Raw genomic sequence first — 18920 nt, forward strand, 5'->3', positions numbered from 1 at the left:
TTTCCCCCAGAACCCCTCAACCACTCTCATCTCCTTCATTACAGGCCACCGACCGCGCCTATTCGCCTCGGAAGCCCCTTTTTAGCAGGGCTCCAAATCCCCGCCCCTCCCGAATTAGCCCCTCCGCCTCCGCCCAACCGCCCGGGTGATTGACAGGCAGGCCGGGCGGAAGCCGTGGCGCAGGCGCCCTGGTGCCGCAGACCTCCCCTCTGGCCCGGTCGGGGAGTTCCCAGCAGACCCCGCGCCGCGGCTGCGCAGTAGAGGGGAGGCTTTTAATTCCATTGTGGAGAGGACGGCGTTATTTTTATTAACTGGAGGCGACGGCGGCTGCGGCGGCGGCGAGACCCGTAAGTGTTGTCGGTGGGTCTGGGAGAGAGAGGGCGAGGCCCATGGAAGAGTCGTAGGATCATATGTGCCAGTGCCGGAGGCGACTGGGCTGAGAATTAGTGCTGGGCGCGTTGCGGTCTGGGCGGCGGCGCGGCGGGGTCCTGAGCGCTGCTGTGGTCCCGGCCCGGGGCCCGGTTCCACCTCCTTTCCTCCCTCTTCCCTCTTCCTCCTCCTCTCCTCAGCCAGGCCTCCTCCGGGGTATGAAAATCGGCAGTGGGTTCCTGAGTGGCGGCGGTGGTACCGGCAGTAGCGGTGGTAGCGGCTCAGGCGGCTGTGCTAGTGGCGGCGGCGGCAGCAGCAGCAGCAGCGGCGGCGGCGGCAGCGGCGGCGGCAGGAGGGCAGAGATGGAACCCACCTTTCCCCAGGGTATGGTTATGTTCAACCACCGGCTTCCCCCGGTCACCAGCTTCACCCGGCCGGCCGCCCCTCCCCCGCAGTGCGTGTTACCCTCCTCTACCTCCGCAGCCCCGGCCGCTGAGCCCCCCCCTCCACCAGCCCCGGACATGACTTTCAAGAAGGAGCCAGCGGCGTCAGCCGCGGCCTTCCCCTCGCAGAGGACCTCCTGGGGATTCATGCAGCCTTTGGCTAGCATCAAACAGGAGAAACCCACGGATCTTGAGGAGCAACAGTCCCACCATCATCACCACCACCACTTTGGGGGTCTATTCGCTGGGGCTGAAGAGAGATCTCCAGGCCTAGGAGGCGGGGAAGGGGGGAGCCACAGCGTCATCCAGGACCTCAGTATTCTCCACCAGCATGTCCAGCAGCAACCAGCCCAGCACCACCGTGACGTATTACTCAGCAGCAGTAGCAGGACTGATGACCACCATGGCAACGAGGAGCCAAAGCAGGACACTATTGTCAAGAAGGCAAAGAGGCCAAAGCCAGAATCTCAGGGAATTAAAGCCAAGAGGAAGCCAAGTGCATCTTCCAAACCTTCTTTGGTTGGAGATGGAGAAGGTGCCATCCTCTCCCCAAGTCAGAAACCTCATATCTGTGATCACTGTAGTGCTGCTTTCAGAAGCTCCTATCACCTGCGGAGACATGTCCTCATTCATACAGGAGAAAGACCTTTCCAGTGCAGCCAGTGTAGTATGGGTTTCATTCAGAAATACCTACTGCAGAGACATGAGAAAATTCATAGCAGAGAGAAGCCATTTGGATGTGATCAGTGCAGCATGAAGTTTATTCAGAAGTACCATATGGAGAGACACAAGAGGACACATAGTGGAGAAAAGCCATATAAGTGTGACACTTGCCAACAGTATTTTTCAAGGACTGATAGATTGTTGAAGCACAGGCGCACATGTGGTGAAGTCATAGTTAAAGGAGCCGCTAGTGCGGAACCTGGGTCATCAAACCATAACAATATGGGTAATTTGGCTGTGTTGTCTCAGGGAAATTCAAGTTCTTCAAGGAGAAAAACAAAGTCAAAAAGCATAGCTATGGAAAACAAGGAACATAAGACTGGTAAAGCAAATGAATCACAAATTTCAAATAATATAAACATGCAGAGTTACTCAGTAGAAATGCCTACTGTGTCCTCCAGTGGAGGCATAATTGGCACTGGAATAGATGAACTACAGAAAAGGGTGCCAAAATTGATCTTTAAGAAAGGAAGCAGAAAGAATACAGATAAAAACTACCTTAATTTTGTGTCACCATTACCAGACATAGTTGGGCAGAAATCCTTGTCTGGGAAACCAAGTGGCTCACTTGGGATCGTATCAAATAATAGTGTGGAGACCATTAGTCTTCTCCAAAATACAAGTGGCAAACAAGGTCAAATAAGTAGTAATTATGACGATGCCATGCAGTTTTCAAAGAAAAGAAGATATTTACCAACTGCCAGCAGCAACAGTGCCTTTTCTATAAATGTGGGACACATGGTCTCCCAACAGTCTGTCATTCAGTCTGCAGGTGTCAGCGTTTTGGACAGTGAAGCGCCATTGTCACTTATTGACTCTTCAGCTCTAAATGCTGAAATTAAGTCTTGTCATGACAAGTCTGGAATTCCTGATGAAGTTTTACAAAGTATTTTAGATCAATATTCCAACAAGTCAGAAAGCCAGAAAGAGGATCCTTTCAGTATAACAGAACCACGTGTGGATTTACACACCTCAGGAGAACACTCAGAATTGGTTCAAGAAGAAAATTTGAGCCCAGGCACCCAAACACCTTCAAATGATAAAGCAAATGTGTTGCATGAATACTCCAAATACCTCCAACATGCTATTGAAAAATCCACTAATGCAAGTTTTGCTCTTGGACATAGTTTCCAATTTGTCAGTTTGTCTTCACCTCTCCACAACCACACTTTATTTCCAGAAAAACAAATATACACTACATCTCCTTTGGAGTGTGGTTTCGGCCAATCTGTTACCTCAGTGTTGCCATCTTCATTGCCAAAGCCTCCTTTTGGGATGTTGTTTGGATCTCAGCCAGGTCTTTATTTATCTGCTTTGGATGCTACACATCAGCAGTTGACACCTTCCCAGGAGCTGGATGATCTGATAGATTCTCAGAAGAACTTAGAGACTTCATCAGCCTTCCAGTCCTCATCTCAGAAATTGACTAGCCAGAAGGAACAACAGAAAAACTTAGAGACCTCTACAAGCTTTCAGATTCCATCTCAGGAGTTAGCTAGCCAGATAGACCCTCAGAAAGACATAGAGCCTAGAACAACATACCAGATTGAGAACTTTGCACAAGCGTTTGGTTCTCAGTTTAAGTCGGGCAGCAGGGTGCCAATGACCTTTATCACTAACTCTAATGGAGAAGTGGACCATAGAGTAAGGACTTCAGTGTCAGATTTCTCAGGGTATACAAATATGATGTCTGATGTAAGTGAGCCATGTAGTACAAGAGTAAAGACACCCACCAGCCAGAGTTACAGGTAAGGTCCCAGAAGTGACCAGGCTGGGGGTCTTCTAATGTAATTTTGTTTTATTTTGAGAACACTGCCATTGGAATGTTTCTACACGATCCTATTAAGAATAATGTAATGCCCTTTCAATGCAACTTTTCATATTTAGTTTATTTTGTTAGTGTGATTTTAGCTCTGTTTGTATTATGATTTTTAATCAAAATCAATAGATTAAAAATAGTTTGACATTCAAAGTGACAATGTTTAGCAATCAAATTTACATGTATAGATTGTCAGGGAATAGCCCAAATGTTTTAAATGCAAAAAAAAATAATAAAAACACAAAAAAAACCTTACAAAAAAACAAAACAAAACAAAAAAAACAAAAAAACTTTGTTGCTAGGATTAAGGTTATTCTAATTGCTTTACTCTCAGGAAAGTGTAATAACGCATGGGAATTCTGTACGTTATCACTGTAATGGAATATCCAATTTACAGATAGTATGATATACATTTCATCATTTAAGTAAGGGATCGAAAACATTTCAAATTGCTCTATCTGGGCTGATAGGATACATTTTTGTCATTTAAGTAAGGGATCGAAAACATTTCAGATTGCTATCTCCATCTGGGCTGATCCAAAATTCTGAGATTGTTGGCTACCTATATTTTGTTGCAGCTTTTAAATGTACTCTGAACTTCCAAACCACGTTCATTCCAGCCTGGTAGAACAAATATTCTTGGATCTTTGATCAAAGCCTGGAATGATAGCTTTAATAAAAGAAAAAAAAGCACCCTTTATCCCAACTGTAACAAGGCTGTAATTGCATTAAGCAATTCTACTGACATCTAGTACAGTGTTGAAGCCCAAGTGGTTGGCTGGTGCCAGTATTAGAACTCAAGTTGGAATTATATTATTGAAATTTGGGGTACACATTATTTATTATACATGACTTAAAAATGTTCTCTTGTCTGTGCTATTACATATTACCTAAACTTCTGTTTTTTTTGTTCTTGTTCTTAACCTATCCTCTTTCTTAGAGTTTTGGCCCTTATTTTTTTTTCTCGATCTTGATAGTTTCAATTTTAGAATCATTTACATTCCAATAGGTAATTCATTATGCTTTTTATATGCCTTTCGGCATTCAAATACAAAACAGACTAAACTTCCCCAACTCCCACTCTTTTTTTTAAACACCCTACAGATTTCTGTGTATAATAAAACCCCATATACTCAGAGTTACAGATGTTAATAAGGATGTAATTCCAACTGGTGACATAGCTTCTGTGAGGGATAAGAATGTGTCTGTGTATAGTAATGACATCAGAACCTCTTTGTGAAATTGCAGCCTTTAATGTACATTTTAAAAGGGTGCATTAGTCAGTATTGTACAGGGGTCTTGTAAAGTCATCAAAACTTGCTATGAATGCTAATTGCCATTTGAAGCTACTGATAGGCAGTGGCTCTGCTCTAAACCGCTTTTTAGCAATTGTATTTTTTTCCTGATTATATTTTTTAATGTACTTTGATGTTTATGCTGATGAGTTTTTTTATGTACTTTTGGTGATGTTTCAGTCTTATGTACTCTTCTGACGTCAGAAAAGTACCACTGGTTGTTTGCAGTCTTATTGTGTAATCGGCCTACCACAGGCTTCCATGTATAATAAAGTAATTAATATTGTGCAAGTGTAAAACACTTCTGTTATAAAAGCAGTGTTTGGAAAATAAGAAATTATTAAAAATGGTTACAAAATACTAGTTAATTTCCTTTTCCCACTTTCCTCCCTTTAGCTTTAGTAGCTAAAGGGTCACCTAATTTGTCATTGCAAGATTCATAGAAAATGTATTTAAATCCTCTTAAATACACTTAATACTAAAAAAAAATCTGTATTTCTTATTTCAGTAAGTGCGGTAAGTTCTGTTGGGTACAGAGTACAAGCTGTAATCAAAGGATGGAGAGGACCTTTACCACTGTATCTCTTAAGCTGTATGATTTTTCTCCAGTTTTTGTTTTATACAGGTTTTGAATTTCTTTAACTTTTATTGTGTGTACTGAATACTGCATATGTATTATTCTGATTGTTTGCTCTAGTTTACTACCAATAAAAGTCCTGTTAATCACAAAATTTTAAAAAGGAGATATTACTTAATATCCAGTCACATTTCTCAGATTTTTGTTAACATTTCATAAAATAGTTACATTAGTGAAGTAATTTGCAATGGGGGGGGGCGTGTATTTTTATGGTTTTTTTTTAAAATGTAAGTACTTTTATGTTTCTACAGTTTATTTTATTTGAAAATGGGTTGAACATTTTGTGTTTGAGGTGCATGATATTATGGAAGAATAGAGATTCAATATTATGTAAATCAGAATGTTTTATTGAAATTGGGTGAACCATCCTAAATATTACTCCAGAGAGATTATTAAGGCCTGATTTCCAATCAGATTCTGATATTTTTTTGGTTCTAGGTACATCCTTTGTGCCTCAAAAACGTTGTAATAAGATGATTATATGACTTAGATAAAAATGGTCTTGAGCATTTTTAATAGGAAAAAGTACTATTAAAGTATGATAATGTTAAAAAAGTTGAGTGTAAATATTAGAAGGAAAGCACTAAACTATGTAAATATTGAAGATTCTGAAAAGATATCTGAAAGTTAGTAAATAAATTAACCTTTAAAGTTGGAGTAGAAATTGTAGCTTGTGAGAAAATTGTGCTTTGAAATTTAGTGGCTACAGATAGGGTAGAGTAGGTCCTTGAGTCTTTGCTGATAATATTGTTGGGTAAATAATAAATGATCTCTGTTAAGTGTAAGATGGATTTCTGTATAGAGAAGTATCTGTACTCACAGATCCATTTGATAAGGAAATGAAATGTAGATTTTTTTTTTTTTTGCCAAAGTTACTCCATAGATTTGGTTATTTTTTTGAACAAGACTGCTAAGCAGAATCTCACTGATTCTGCATCGAAATCTAACTCTTGACTTCCCTGCATGAATGACTTATTTCTCTTGTCCTGGATTAGCTCTAACTGATTAATATTTTTTTAACCCATCCATCTGCCTTTTTTTCCCCTTGTATGGAATGCCTGTATCTGAATTTTAAAGCATTTTAAAATTAAAGCTGTACTTTAAAGATGTTATGGTATGAAGTAGGAAACAATGCTTTGAATTTTATGTGCTGTTAATTCAGAAATAAGGACTATCATAATTTAATGATTGCTGATCAATAATTTATGAGATAGTTCAGTAATTAGAACAGAAAAATGGGAAAAAGTTGGCCTTAAAAGTTCTTGTTTTTTAAAAAATTTGCAGTGATACAAATATTTCTATCTCAATTTAGTTTTCTGTATTACACTAATCAGATGAGAGGGAGAGGCAGAAGTTTTTGTTATTCGTGTTATTTGCCAGTAGTAGCATTTAAGCCTGAAGTGGGTGACATTTGGAGCAGTATGACCTCATGAGGACATACACAGTTCACACATACCTTCCAATTTCATAGGTTCTTGTTAAACAGAACTTCCCTTAGGAAAAAAATAGCTTCTGAATTTCAAAGTTCTATTTTTAGAGTAGTAGCGTTTTTGAAGACTCATTTTCTGCATTTTTATGATCTTTGTATTTTCCATGATATGTAATGATAGGATTTCATTTTTTAAATGTGATGCAACATTCCTTGTTAGTGCTATGATATGATCCATGCATCATGTTGCACAAGGTTATGTCAGTAATGTTCCACGAATATTTTTGTTATGGGATCCCTCCTCATATTTAAGAGGAGAGATCCATGGTGGTTTGCCAGTCTGCTCTACACTCTTGTGAGATGAAGAAGAGATTTTGAGGGAAAATGTTGGGTTCTACTTGTTATATTTTCTATGCCCTTCATTTATTATTTAAAATGAATGTTAGCATGAAGGCAACATCATGAATTCTGTGTTGTCTTAACCTTTATCAAAAAAATCTGAAGTCCTCTGTGAGACATTGGTTTTTAAAGAGATATTTACCATATAGAACATACATTATGGTGGCGCCCGTAGCTTAGTTAGTGGGTAGGGCGCTGACCACATACACCAAGGCTGGCGTGTTCAGACTAGCCTGGGCCAGGTAAAACAAAGACAACTGCGATAATAACAACAAAAATACAGTTGGGTGTTGTGGCCGGTGCCAATAGTTTCAGCTACTTGGGAGCCTGAGGCATGAGAATTGCTTAAGCCCAAGAGTTTGAGGTTGCTGTGAGCTGTGACACCACGGCATTCTACCAAGCGCGACAGCTTGAGACTGTCTCAAAAAAAATTTTTGAAAAAACTTTTTTTGGGGTATTTGCTTTTTAAAAACAGGCATTGGCTGTACTTGAATGTGGCTAACTTGAATCCTATTTAAAGTCTTGAAACTTTGGCTCCTTCAAGCAGGGAAGTACTATTGCATAACATTTTTTGGGGTCATGGATTCTTTGGGCAGCTGATAGAATTGATGTTCCCTCCACCACCCATACGTTAGCAGAGTTGCATCTGCATGTGATAATTTATAAGCCAATCCCCAGCCCTCAAGAAAGTTCTCAGCTGCGGATCCCAGGTTAAGAATTCCTGTCTTCGAAGATTGCCTGAATATTGAAGTTTTATTGTGCAAATAATTAGAAAGTTAATGCCTAAACTAAAGATCCTCAGATATTAGGGGTACTTTTAAAAGTTTATTTGTCTAGAGTTTTAACTACTTAGCATTTATGGAATACATTTGGTTAAAAAAGCCGTAGAATTTTATGATAAATAATGAGTTGGATAGATTTTATAATTCTTTGTGCACTTTCTCATCTGATAATAAACTAACATACAAGTGCTGGACTTTACAGTGATTCAGTATTTCCCATCAACAAAGATGTGTTCTCAGTGTGTGATAATTATAGTCAATGACTGGTTCTTTAGCTGCACAGCATAGATTCCCACAGAAGTACTTGCAAAAGTGAACAAAAACCCACAACCATTTTGCACCTTTTTTTACCTGGGGAATAATGTTGAGTTCTTAGTAACATTAAGACTACTTCATATGGCCTGAGTGTGACTAGCTAGGTTAAAATGTACTATGCAAGATAAGCCTTGGGAAGTATGTTACATGTTGAAATAGGTACCTCTTGGGAAGTGCAGATAAACAGCTGGAGAAAACTTTAATGAGTTGGACCTTATACTGTAAAGGGGAAAACTTGTTTTCTGTATTTGTGGAGAAAAAGAGAATAATAGGCAGGGGTTGGATGTTAAGGGAAGCAAGGGATATTTGAGAATGGAGAAGAAAAGTGATAAGTTTTGAAGGAAAATCGGGAATACAAATGTACTTACAGTTAGACAGTGGTCCTGGAGAATTTAAGTAACTAAAAGAATTTAAAAGATCTTTCATTGGAGAACTCTTCTTCATGTATTGTTACTCTTTCAGTTAAGACTTATTTCAGTACTTTGGTTTGTTCTGAACTTTAGAACTATTGTGGAACAATTAATAAATAACTCTTAACAGACAACTGTGGCGAACTTCTGTTTACATTCCCAATCTAGGAAAAAGATGGCTAATCTTTGTGTTTATGGATTAAGATTTTTCTTTAGTACTCATTACAGGTTCCATTGGTTGGTAAGAATTTCAAATAACTTTTTTCTTGCCAAAGCAATCGCCGTCAAAATTAGTGATATGTGAACATGCACAGAATTTAGGAATTAAGACCAAAGCTCTAAATCCACATTCTCCATTTACCAAGAAATCAATTTACAAGTACAGTGTATAAGGGCACGTATTATGACAAAGGAAAAGTGTGAGTGATTGTAAAAAGTTGGAACTCTTAATTTTTTTTTACATTTTGCTTTGTAAAGTGTTCCTCAATTTTAACCCCAGACTAGCTAATTTGTTTATTCTACATTAGATAAGAATCTTGTTTTATAAGCTTTATTAGAAAATTAAAAGTTTTAAATGGGCGCTGAAGTTTTAATATTGAGTTTTAGGATAAACAGTTTGGAAGAGTCTGGAAGTAACATTTTCAGATTAATTTTTTTAAAGAGGAGATTGCAAAATCGAATGACAAAGTCAGCAGTATAACTATTTTATGTTTTGTTTGTGCATAAACTAGGCTCTTCCTACAAGGAAGCCAAGTGCAAACATTTGAAAGAGAGTTCCTTCTTTTTGGAGGATAATGAGAACTGTAAATGGGTATCGTTGTGGACCGTGAATAGATAACCCATGACCGTGATCTGTTTCATGGTGGAACTGCGAAGAGCCTTTCTTTTTCCCTTCCTTTTTTCTTTTTAGAGACAGAATCTCACTTTATCTCCGAGTCCTCTGGCGCAACCTGCAACTCCTGGGCTTAGGTGATTTCTTGCCTCAGCTTCCCTAGTAGCTGGGACTACAGGCGCCTGCCTGGCTATTTTTTGTTGCAGTTTGGCCAGGGTCGGGTTCGAACCCGCCACCCTCAGCATATGGGGCCGTCGTCCTACACGCTGAGCCATAGGTGCCGCCTGCAAAGAGTCTTTCTGAGGCTGCTGTTTTTCACTTAGTGGCCCAAACAACAAAGGTGCCGAGAATAGATTAGAAAGCAGACTAAGATGAGACCTGAAGTTTTCATCTTGCCAGTAAATAAGGTATAGGAATAAAAATTATGAAATTGTTTGCATAATAGGCCCACTATGTAAATTCTGTTCAGTCGTAATAAGCACATTAGAAAACTAAGCAAGGTTCAGAGCACTGCATAAATACATTAAAACAAAATTGATCTTGTGCTGCTTTTCACCTGTAAATATTTCAGTGATATTGTGTTAATATATTCAGGATTATGTTGTTTGTCAAGTAAATCACTGAGGAGTTATATTCCTTTGTATTTGAGGGATAACCCCAAGAGTTTCCAGTGTTTAATCTCTTGTTTATGAAGTCTATTAAGATAGCATACACATTTCTATGTTCATTCACATTTGGACTATTTAGCTGTGTCTTTTTTATGAGTGTTTATGTTGGTAATTTGATCTAAAGGTTTAGTTCTGAAAACTTGCGAAGGTAATTCAAAACCATTACGCACTAACTTTGTAAGTTGTCCCTTATTTTTAGTAAGTAAAAACTTAGGGTGTGATAACACTTAACATAGATAGTCTAGGATTTAGTTGAAGAAATGTAAAAAAATCCTGTAAGTATTGAACATAGTGTAAAAAGCTATTAAAACAGTTGTGACAGATTTGTCTTTGAAAGAGAAGGAAGGACAATTGTGTAAAGCCAGAGTGAAAAAGGATCTAAGGAGATTAATATTAATGGACATGTTTACCATGGTTATATACTTAAAAGACCTTAAAGATTTGAAATAGATACGTTTGGAAGACATAATGGGTTCCTGTGGTTTACTGCTGGTGAATCGTAGGAATATATATGAAAGCAAAATTAAATTTTAATTTGTAAACTTCTAAATCAAGTTGATATTTGGGAAGGTGAGAGAAAGGCTATTAATGAAGGATATTATGGTATTTTTTGGATGCTGCTGCTGTAAGTGTCCTATAGAAAAGGAGAAAAGGTAGCATTTAGGAAAGGATGAGAGAAAAAGGATTGCCTTGGTTAATAGTCTTTTCTAATGGGAACTTTAAAATTTTATCTTGTGAAACTTAAAATCTTGAGTTACTGTAATTCCACAGTATGGATGAATATCTTAATTTAGAAAAAAATACTATTATAAACAACTGATTTTTAGTACAAGGTAAAAGATATTTTGATTCTTACCTAAATATTAAGTAGTAAAAAAGAATTATAATAGGAAACATTGGGCAGCGCCTGTGGCTCAGTGAGTAGGGGGCCAGCCCCATATACCAAGGGTGGCAAGTTTGAACCCGGCCCCAGCCAAACTGCAACAAAAAAAATAGCCAGGCATTATGGGCGCCTGTAGTCCCAGCTACTCAGGAGGCTGAGGCAAGAGAATTGCTTAAGCCCCAAGAGCTGGAGGTTGCTGTGAACTGTGATGCCATGGTACTCTACCAAGGGTGACAAAATGAGACTGTCCAGTCTTCTGCATATGTTATTAAAGTTCTATAAAACATACAAGTGAAATTTTATAGAATGAACTGTATAATTATGAAGTAATTTCAAGTCTCCCCATGACATTTAATAGTGGAAATTGTTTTTCTGATTTTCAAGCCAAAACTGTTTGCATTTTATAATTTAATAGTGAATGATCATCGGATTATATCCAGTCATTCACACAGCTGAACGAGTACTCCATCTGGAACTAAAATACAAAAAACGTTTTGGTCTGAAAGTACTGTTTGTTAAAAATGTTCAGTCCTGAAATATTAGTTGGAGTTTTGACAGTTGAATGTGAGAGCAGAAACTGAAAATCTGTGTAGAATGGCCTTTTGTATTTCAGGTAGTGATTTTATTTATAAGCCATTTATAAATAGTTATTTAGATGATCAGATTTGTTCTCACGGCTTCCCTCCCCCCATGCATTTGCTTTGACATAAAATCTTTAGAACAAAAATTACTGGGGAGTGAATATATTTTTTAAAAATACATTTTTCAGATGGAATACTAGCAAGAGCAGATGGTGGGGACATTGTTCTGCAATAAATAAGATTAACGTGTTTAGAACTGTTAACATTGTGAAGAGAAAAGAAAGTTTAGCCTATCAATAGGAAGCAAACCAGTGCCTACCTGACGTGAGGTTTGAAAAAGTTCATTTTTGATAAATGTGCCTAGAAAAACGGGGTTTCCAAGAACAGATTTTTTTTTTTCACATAAAGTATAAGGCATATCTAGTTTCGCTCCCTTTTTAAGAAGAGGCACTAAAGATCTTTTAAGTGGCTTTCCAACTGTTGGACAGCAGCAGTTGTTTGGATTTATAATGTGAGTCAGAACTGTTTCTTGAAGAACATTGAAATTTTCATTTGGTAAGATTACAGTGCAGTTCTAGAAACCTACAGGGCTGTTATGGTCGCCTTGTATATTGAAAGGTGGAAATTAAATACTTTAAGGCTAAGTAATTACATTGTGAACATGTGAAATTATCTTTCAAAAATTATCACTTTAGTGCATTATTTTAATAGAGTGTACTAAAGCAATCATAAACTTAGTTCGTTCCTTGGATCTCTTAGAAATTCTGTTATTTCTGTCCGCCATTTGTTCTATGAAAGCATTAGATTAGCAGAAGCATACTAATAAATAGCTGGAAATTATAATGAATCTAAGTTTTAATCTTTCTTTTTCTTTTATAAAGTGTCACAGGCTGGGCACAGTGGCTCACACCTGTAATCCTAGCACTCTGGGAGACTGAAGTGGACAGATTGCTTGAGCTAAGGAGTTCCAGGCCAGCCTGAGCAAGAGCAAGACCAGCCCCCCAACCCCATGTCTTTATTAAAAATAGGAAATAATTAGCTGAATGTTGCGGTGGGCACCTAAAGTCCTAGCTACTCGGGAGGTTGAGGCAAGAGTTTCACTATGTCACCTTTGATAGATTGCCTTGGTGTCACAGCTTACAGCAACCTCCAACTCTTGTGCTTAAGCGATTCTCTTGCTTCAGCCACCCAAGTATCTGAGATTACAGGCACCTGCCACAACACTCAGCTATTTTTTTGTTGTAGTTGTCGTTGTTTAGCAGGCTTGGGCCCGGTTTCAACCTGCCAGCCTTGGTGTGTGTGGCTGGTGTCATAACCACTGTGCTATGGGCACAAGCCTCAAGGAATTCTCTTGCCTCAGCCTCCTGAGTAACTGGGACTATGGATGCCTGCCACAACGCCTGTGTTTTTTTTTTTTTTAGAGACAGGTTCTTGCTCTAACTTAGGCTGGTCTCGAACTCATGAGCTCAGGTGATCCCCAAGCCTTGGCCTCCAGATTACAGGTATGAGTCACTATTCCTGGCCAAGAATTGCCTTTTGTAATAAAAATAAATGGATCATTTTACTGTTACCAGAGGATCTCAGAAGTAAACATAATTTATACCTGGGAAGTGACTGACACTCAGTACTCTTTTTGATTTTAGTCTCAATTACATGATTGCCCAAATTGAAACTGCATGGACAACCATCTGGTCTTGTACTTGGAATGTATTCCCTCCTCCATTTAGCTCTTTCAGTCTCCTAATTTTCAACTGCTCACAATCTACCAACTACTAAATTAAAAATCTGTATGTCTTGCATTAAGTAATATTGAAGTAGAAGGACTATGGAAAAGAAAACTTTTGATAGCTTAGTCATTGATATTTTTGTTTGTTTGTTTTGGTTTTTTATTGAGAGTCTCACTCTGTTGGCTGAGATAGAGTGCTTTGGTGTTTTACAGCTCACAGCAACCTCAAACTCTTGGGTTTAAGTGATTCTCTTGCCTCAGGCTCCCAAGTAGCTGGGAGTACAGGCTCCCACCCCAGTGCTATTTTTTTGTTGTAGTTGTTATTGTTGTTCGGCAGGCCCAGGCCGGGTTCGAACCTGCCAGCCCCAGTGGATGTGGCCGGCGCCCTAGCTGCGGAGCTACAGGTGCGGAGCCAGTCGTTGATATATTGTATTTTTTACTTTTATGGCAGTCAGAAATTAAACTAGATACATACTTTAATATTAAAAATTTCAGTAGGCTAGGCATGATGGCTCATGCCTGTAATTGTAGCACTCTTGGAGGCCACGGCAGGTGGATTGCCTGAGGTTGGGGATTAGAGACCAGACTGAACAAGAGCGAGACCTCCTCTCTACTAAAAATAAAAAAACTGAGGCCAGAGGATCACTTGAGCCCAAAAGTTGGAAGTTGCTGTGAGCTATGATGCCACAGCATTCTACCCAGGGTGACAGCTTCAGATGCTGTCTCAAAATAAATAAATAAAAATTTTGGTATATTCTCAAATAAGACTAAAATATATATATAGATGGTCATTGCATTATGAAAAAGATGACATGTGTATAAGATTGTTTAGTGTTGAGATTCTCAGCTTATTCATTTCTTTTTTTGTGTGTTTGTTTTTGAGACAGAGCCTCAAGCTATCGCCTTGGGTAGAGGGTTGTGACATCACAGCTCACAGCAATCTCCAACTCCTAGGCTCAAGCAATTCTCCTGCCTCCTCCTACCAAGTAGCTGGGACTACAGGCACCACCACAACACCCGCCTATTTTTTGGCTGCAGCTGTCATTGTTATTTGGTGGGCTTGGGTTCGAACCCACCAGCTCAGGTGTATGTGGCTGGTGCCTTAGCAGCTTGAGCCACAGGCACCAAGCCTCATTTCTTTCTTTTTTTTTTTTTTTTAAGAGACAGAGTTTGACTTTGTCATCCTCCATAGAGTGCTGTGGTGTCACAGCTCACAGCAACCTCCAGCTCTTGGGCTTAGGCGATTCTCTTCCCTCAGCCTCCCGAGTAACTGGAAGTATAGGTGCCCACCACAACGCCTGCCTATTTTTTTTGTTGCAGTTTGGCCGAGGTCAGGTTCGAACCCACCACCCTTGGGATATGTGGCCAGTGCCCTGCTCACTGAGCCACAGGTGCCACCCCTCAGATTCTTCATTTCATAAAGTTATTCCATGTACCATCTCATCAGCCTTAGAGAAGCTGAAAAGAAAGTAATACAGGGCAGCGCCTGTGGCTCAAAGAAGTAGGGTGCCGGCACCCAAATGCCGGAGATGGCAGGTTCAAACCCAGTCCCAGCCAGAAACTGCAAAAAAAAAAAAAAAAATAGAAAAGAAAGAAAGCAATACAGAGACATGGCAGACACTTTTCATTAATAAGAAACTCATCTAGTTAGTCCTTTTTGGCCCTGATTCCCATCTCAGTGCAAAGCAGTTTAGATCCTACTTAAATGTGCTTGTTGGTTGTCTAGGGCCTGGCTGTGAAAGTGGACCAGCAACATTGGCATCACTTAGGAGGATGTTAGATACGCGGAGTCTCAGCCTTACCCCCTGGTCTACTGAAGCAGAACCTGCATTGCATTAAATTAAGTTTAGAGAAGCACTGTCTTAAAACTCCTTTACCTGTGCTTTAGCACTTTCTTTTTTCATCTTAATCAAAATCTGTTTAATTCCCAGAGGTTCTTAATTCATACTTCACTGGTTTAGTTTTATAAAATAAATCCACTGAGCAAATATCTGGGTGCCCACTATGTACCAGGCACTATTCTAGATGATAAAGGCAAAAAGAACAAAACTAAGTGCCCTCAAATTCTTTTCTTTTTTCTGAGACACAGTCTCTCTCACTCTTGCTCTGGTGTTAGGTACCATGGTGTCATCGTAGGTCACAACAACCTCAGACTCTTGGGCTCAAGAGATACTTTGGCCTCAGTTTCACAAGTAACTGGGACTATAGCACCTGCCACATCGCTCAGCTAATTTTCTATTTTTACTAAATTTCTAATTTTAGTAGAGATGGGGTCTTGCTCTGGCTCAGGCTGGTCTCAAACTCCTAAGCTCAGGCAATCCACCCTCCGCAGCCTCCCAGAGTGCTAGGATTACAGGTGTGAGTCACTGTATCCCAGCCTTGTTTTGTTTTTAACTCCAGTATTCCATTATGCCATCTCTCTTCAGAGGTCTAGTGGCCTTATGAAACATCCATATAGAAAGCTTGGTTAGTTAGACCTAATTTAAAATCTTGGCTCTGGCACTGAATGGAAGTGAAGTTGCTTCATGTTCTTGAACTTCCTCATTGTATGAGGTGGTCCTTGTAGGTACCTAACACATGGGACAAGGGCTTATTCATAAAATGTTCAGAAATGTTACCAATTACTATTAGATTCATGTTTAGCTATTCTAGGGAATGTATGTGTACTTTAACAAGGGTCTTGTACAGATAAAAACGTCAAAGGAATGACTAAATCAGTGGTTTCCACTTTTGCCACCCCCCCAGGGGAAATTGGGCAGGCTGTATCTGGAGTCATTTTTGATTACTACAACTTGTAGCCAGTTTGTACTCTAGTGGCATTTAGTGGGAAGAAACCAGGATGTTGCTAGACATTCCACAATGCCCCAAATAGCCCCTTATAATAAAGGATTATCTAACCCAGAATGTCAGTAGTGCTGAGGTGGGCTAGACTGTTCTAAATGGTATGCCACTGTTGAATAGTTGGGGAACAGATGGGGAGATCTTTTGGAATACTCACATAACCTGACCAGTCACTATTTAAGAAATGAATACAAGGTTTAGGTATAATTAAAAATCAATAATTTTGGCTATGTGTGGTGGCTTATACCTGTAATCTTAGCATGTTGGGAGGCCAAGGCAGGAGGATTATTTGGGGTTAGGAGTTTGAGACTAACCTGAGCAAGAGTAAGACCCTCCTCTTTATGAAAAATAGAAAAATTAGCTGGGTGTGGGGGGCCTATAGTTCCAGCTATTGGGGAGGCTGAGGCAGGAGGATCCCTTGGGCTCAGGAGAGTTTGAGGTTGCACTGAGCTATAATGTTAGCACTGCATTCTAGCTCAGATTATGGAGTAAGACCTTGTCCCCAAACAAAAGCATATAGGCAATTTTTAGTAAGATTTTTTAGAAAAACTTCTTGGACCTCCCTGATTCAATTATTTAATTTTTAACCTTATTTGGCCAATTATTTAATTTTTAAGCTTGTTGCATTACCACCCTTTTATTTTTTATCATTGTTTTATACCTTTGTTGGTTATAAATACTGAAGGAACTTAACTGCCTTTTAAGTTCTAAATTAGAGGAGAAAAAAATAATTTTTTTTTTTTTTTGAGACAAAGTCTCTGTTGCTCTGGGTAGAGTGCTATGGCAGCATTACAGCTTACAGCAACTTCAAACTCTTGGGCTCAAGAGATTCTCTTGCCTCAGTCTCCCAAGTAACTGGAGCTACAGGTGCACACCACCACATTCAGCTAATTTTTACTATTTTTGGTAGAGATAGGGTCTTGTTCTTGCTCCTACTGGTCTTAAATTCCTGAGTTGAAGCAAGCAGTCCACTCTCCTTGGCCTCCCAGAGTGCTAGGATTATAGGCATGAGCCACCACACCCAGCCTGAAATGAATTCTAAATGGAAAATTCACTAATGGAATGTTAGAGGCATCAGTAGGTTTTACTCAAATCTCTAGTAAACCTGGTATATTTTGGTTTATTTCTGGTTTACTAATTATGATGATAGATTCATGATTATTATGTGGTATTTAGACTTTGAGATCAGCCTCATTTCCTTAATGAGAACAAATGTATTTGTGATTAACTAAAATTATCTACATTAATTTAATGTTTATAATTAATATTTAAAAAATAAATTGGTCAAGGAGCTGGGTGAAGTGGCACATACCTTTATTCCGAACTACTTGGGAGGCTGAGGTAATCCTCAACCACCATCAGCTTCCAGCATAGCTAGGACTACAGGTGCACTACCACGCCTGGCTAATTTTTAACATTTTTTTATAGAGATAGAGTCTCACTATCTCCGAGGCTGATCTGAACGATCAGCCTCAAGTGATCTTCCTGCTTTAGCCAGGAAAGATCAGCCACCCAAAGTGCTAGAAGTACACTTCAGCCACCCAAAGTGCTAGAAGTACAAGCATGAGCCACCATGCCTGGCCAAGATTCTCTTTTCTTTAAAAAAGAAATCTTTAAAGACAAGCCTCATTTGGTATACATTATCTAAGTAATACCTTTATGTGGCCTGCAAGGGTGGCAGAGTGAATGAGTAGCAATTACTGCTTCACATCAGTAATTGGTGGAGGAGGGAGAAGCCTTCTCAAAGTGGTGTATATGCGGTTTGAAACTCTCATCCATTGACTGGAATGTCGGATTTTGGAGCCGGATACACCAGAAGAGTCCCCAGTTGTATACTGTGCAGTACTGGGATGGAATCTCCTAACATACACAGTACACATACACATCGAAGAACCCAGGATTGCTTGGGAAAGTTCCACAGCCTACTTGAGGGAGTCAGGTGTTATCATTTGTTGAATATCTACTTTGTGTCAGAGTTTTTGCAGACTTTGCTTCATTTAATTCTCCTGACAAATTGCGAGGCAGGATAATGTTAATCTCATTTTACAGATGAACAAACAGGGTTAGAAAACTTCCACCAGAGAAACATTGGACATAGTGGAGCCAGAATGCAAATATAGGCTTGGTTTCAGCTCCCTGAGACTTTCCACTATGCTCATGATCCAGCCTAGGAAGGGGTCCAGCAGTTTAAATTTCACTCACGACTCCAGAACTTTTTTTGTTTTTTTGAGACAGAGTCTTGTCACCCTTGGTAGAGTGCTCTGGGGTCATAGCTCACAGCAACTTCAAACTCTTGGGTTCAAGCGATTCTCTTGTCTCAGCCTCCGTAGTAGCTAGGACTGTTACAGGCATCTGCCACAACGCCCGGCTAGTTCTAGAGGCAGGGGTCATGCTCTTGCTTAGGCTGGTCTTGAACCTGTGAGCTCAAGCAGTCCACCTTGATCCACCTTGATCTCCCAGAGTGCTCGTATTACAGGCGTGAGCCACCGAACCTGGCCCAGAACTTGTTACCTATGTGATTCTGAAGAAACTGCTAAGGCTTTCTTGGTTATCTCTCCCATAAATGTAAAATGGATATAAAAATACTTGCCTTCCTGGTTCTCAGGAGTGCTGTGACTATGAGAGCAGAGAACAAGAAAACATTCTAATAGGTGAAGGCCTCTAGCCCAGGGAATCCTAACCTGCCTATATTACATAAATGCAGGTGACTGGGCTGGGCACGGTGGCTCATGGCTATAATCCTAGCCTTTGGGAGACCAAGGTGTGTG

General features: G+C 39.7%; 1 protein-coding gene across 2 annotated transcripts; it reads left to right on the top strand.

The window, feature by feature from the left end:
• The first annotated feature begins 234 nt into the window (after positions 1–234).
• On the top strand, positions 235–5378 carry ZNF281 (zinc finger protein 281). Of its 2 annotated transcripts, none has more exons than XM_023514596.1 (2): positions 235–347; positions 570–5378. In XM_023514596.1, the coding sequence occupies exon 2, from the start codon at positions 588–590 to the stop codon at positions 3285–3287; it is 2700 nt and encodes an 899-aa protein (XP_023370364.1). In that variant the 5' UTR covers positions 235–347; positions 570–587; the 3' UTR covers positions 3288–5378. The 2 variants fall into 2 exon arrangements, with proteins under 2 accessions (XP_023370364.1, XP_023370365.1); XM_023514597.1 differs by having other exon boundaries at positions 241–347; positions 574–5378.
• Positions 5379–18920: the final 13542 nt, after the last annotated feature.

This window comes from Otolemur garnettii, unplaced genomic scaffold (assembly GCF_000181295.1).
Source record: "Otolemur garnettii isolate 467f Iridium unplaced genomic scaffold, OtoGar3 scaffold00055, whole genome shotgun sequence".
NCBI lineage: Eukaryota > Metazoa > Chordata > Mammalia > Primates > Galagidae > Otolemur > Otolemur garnettii.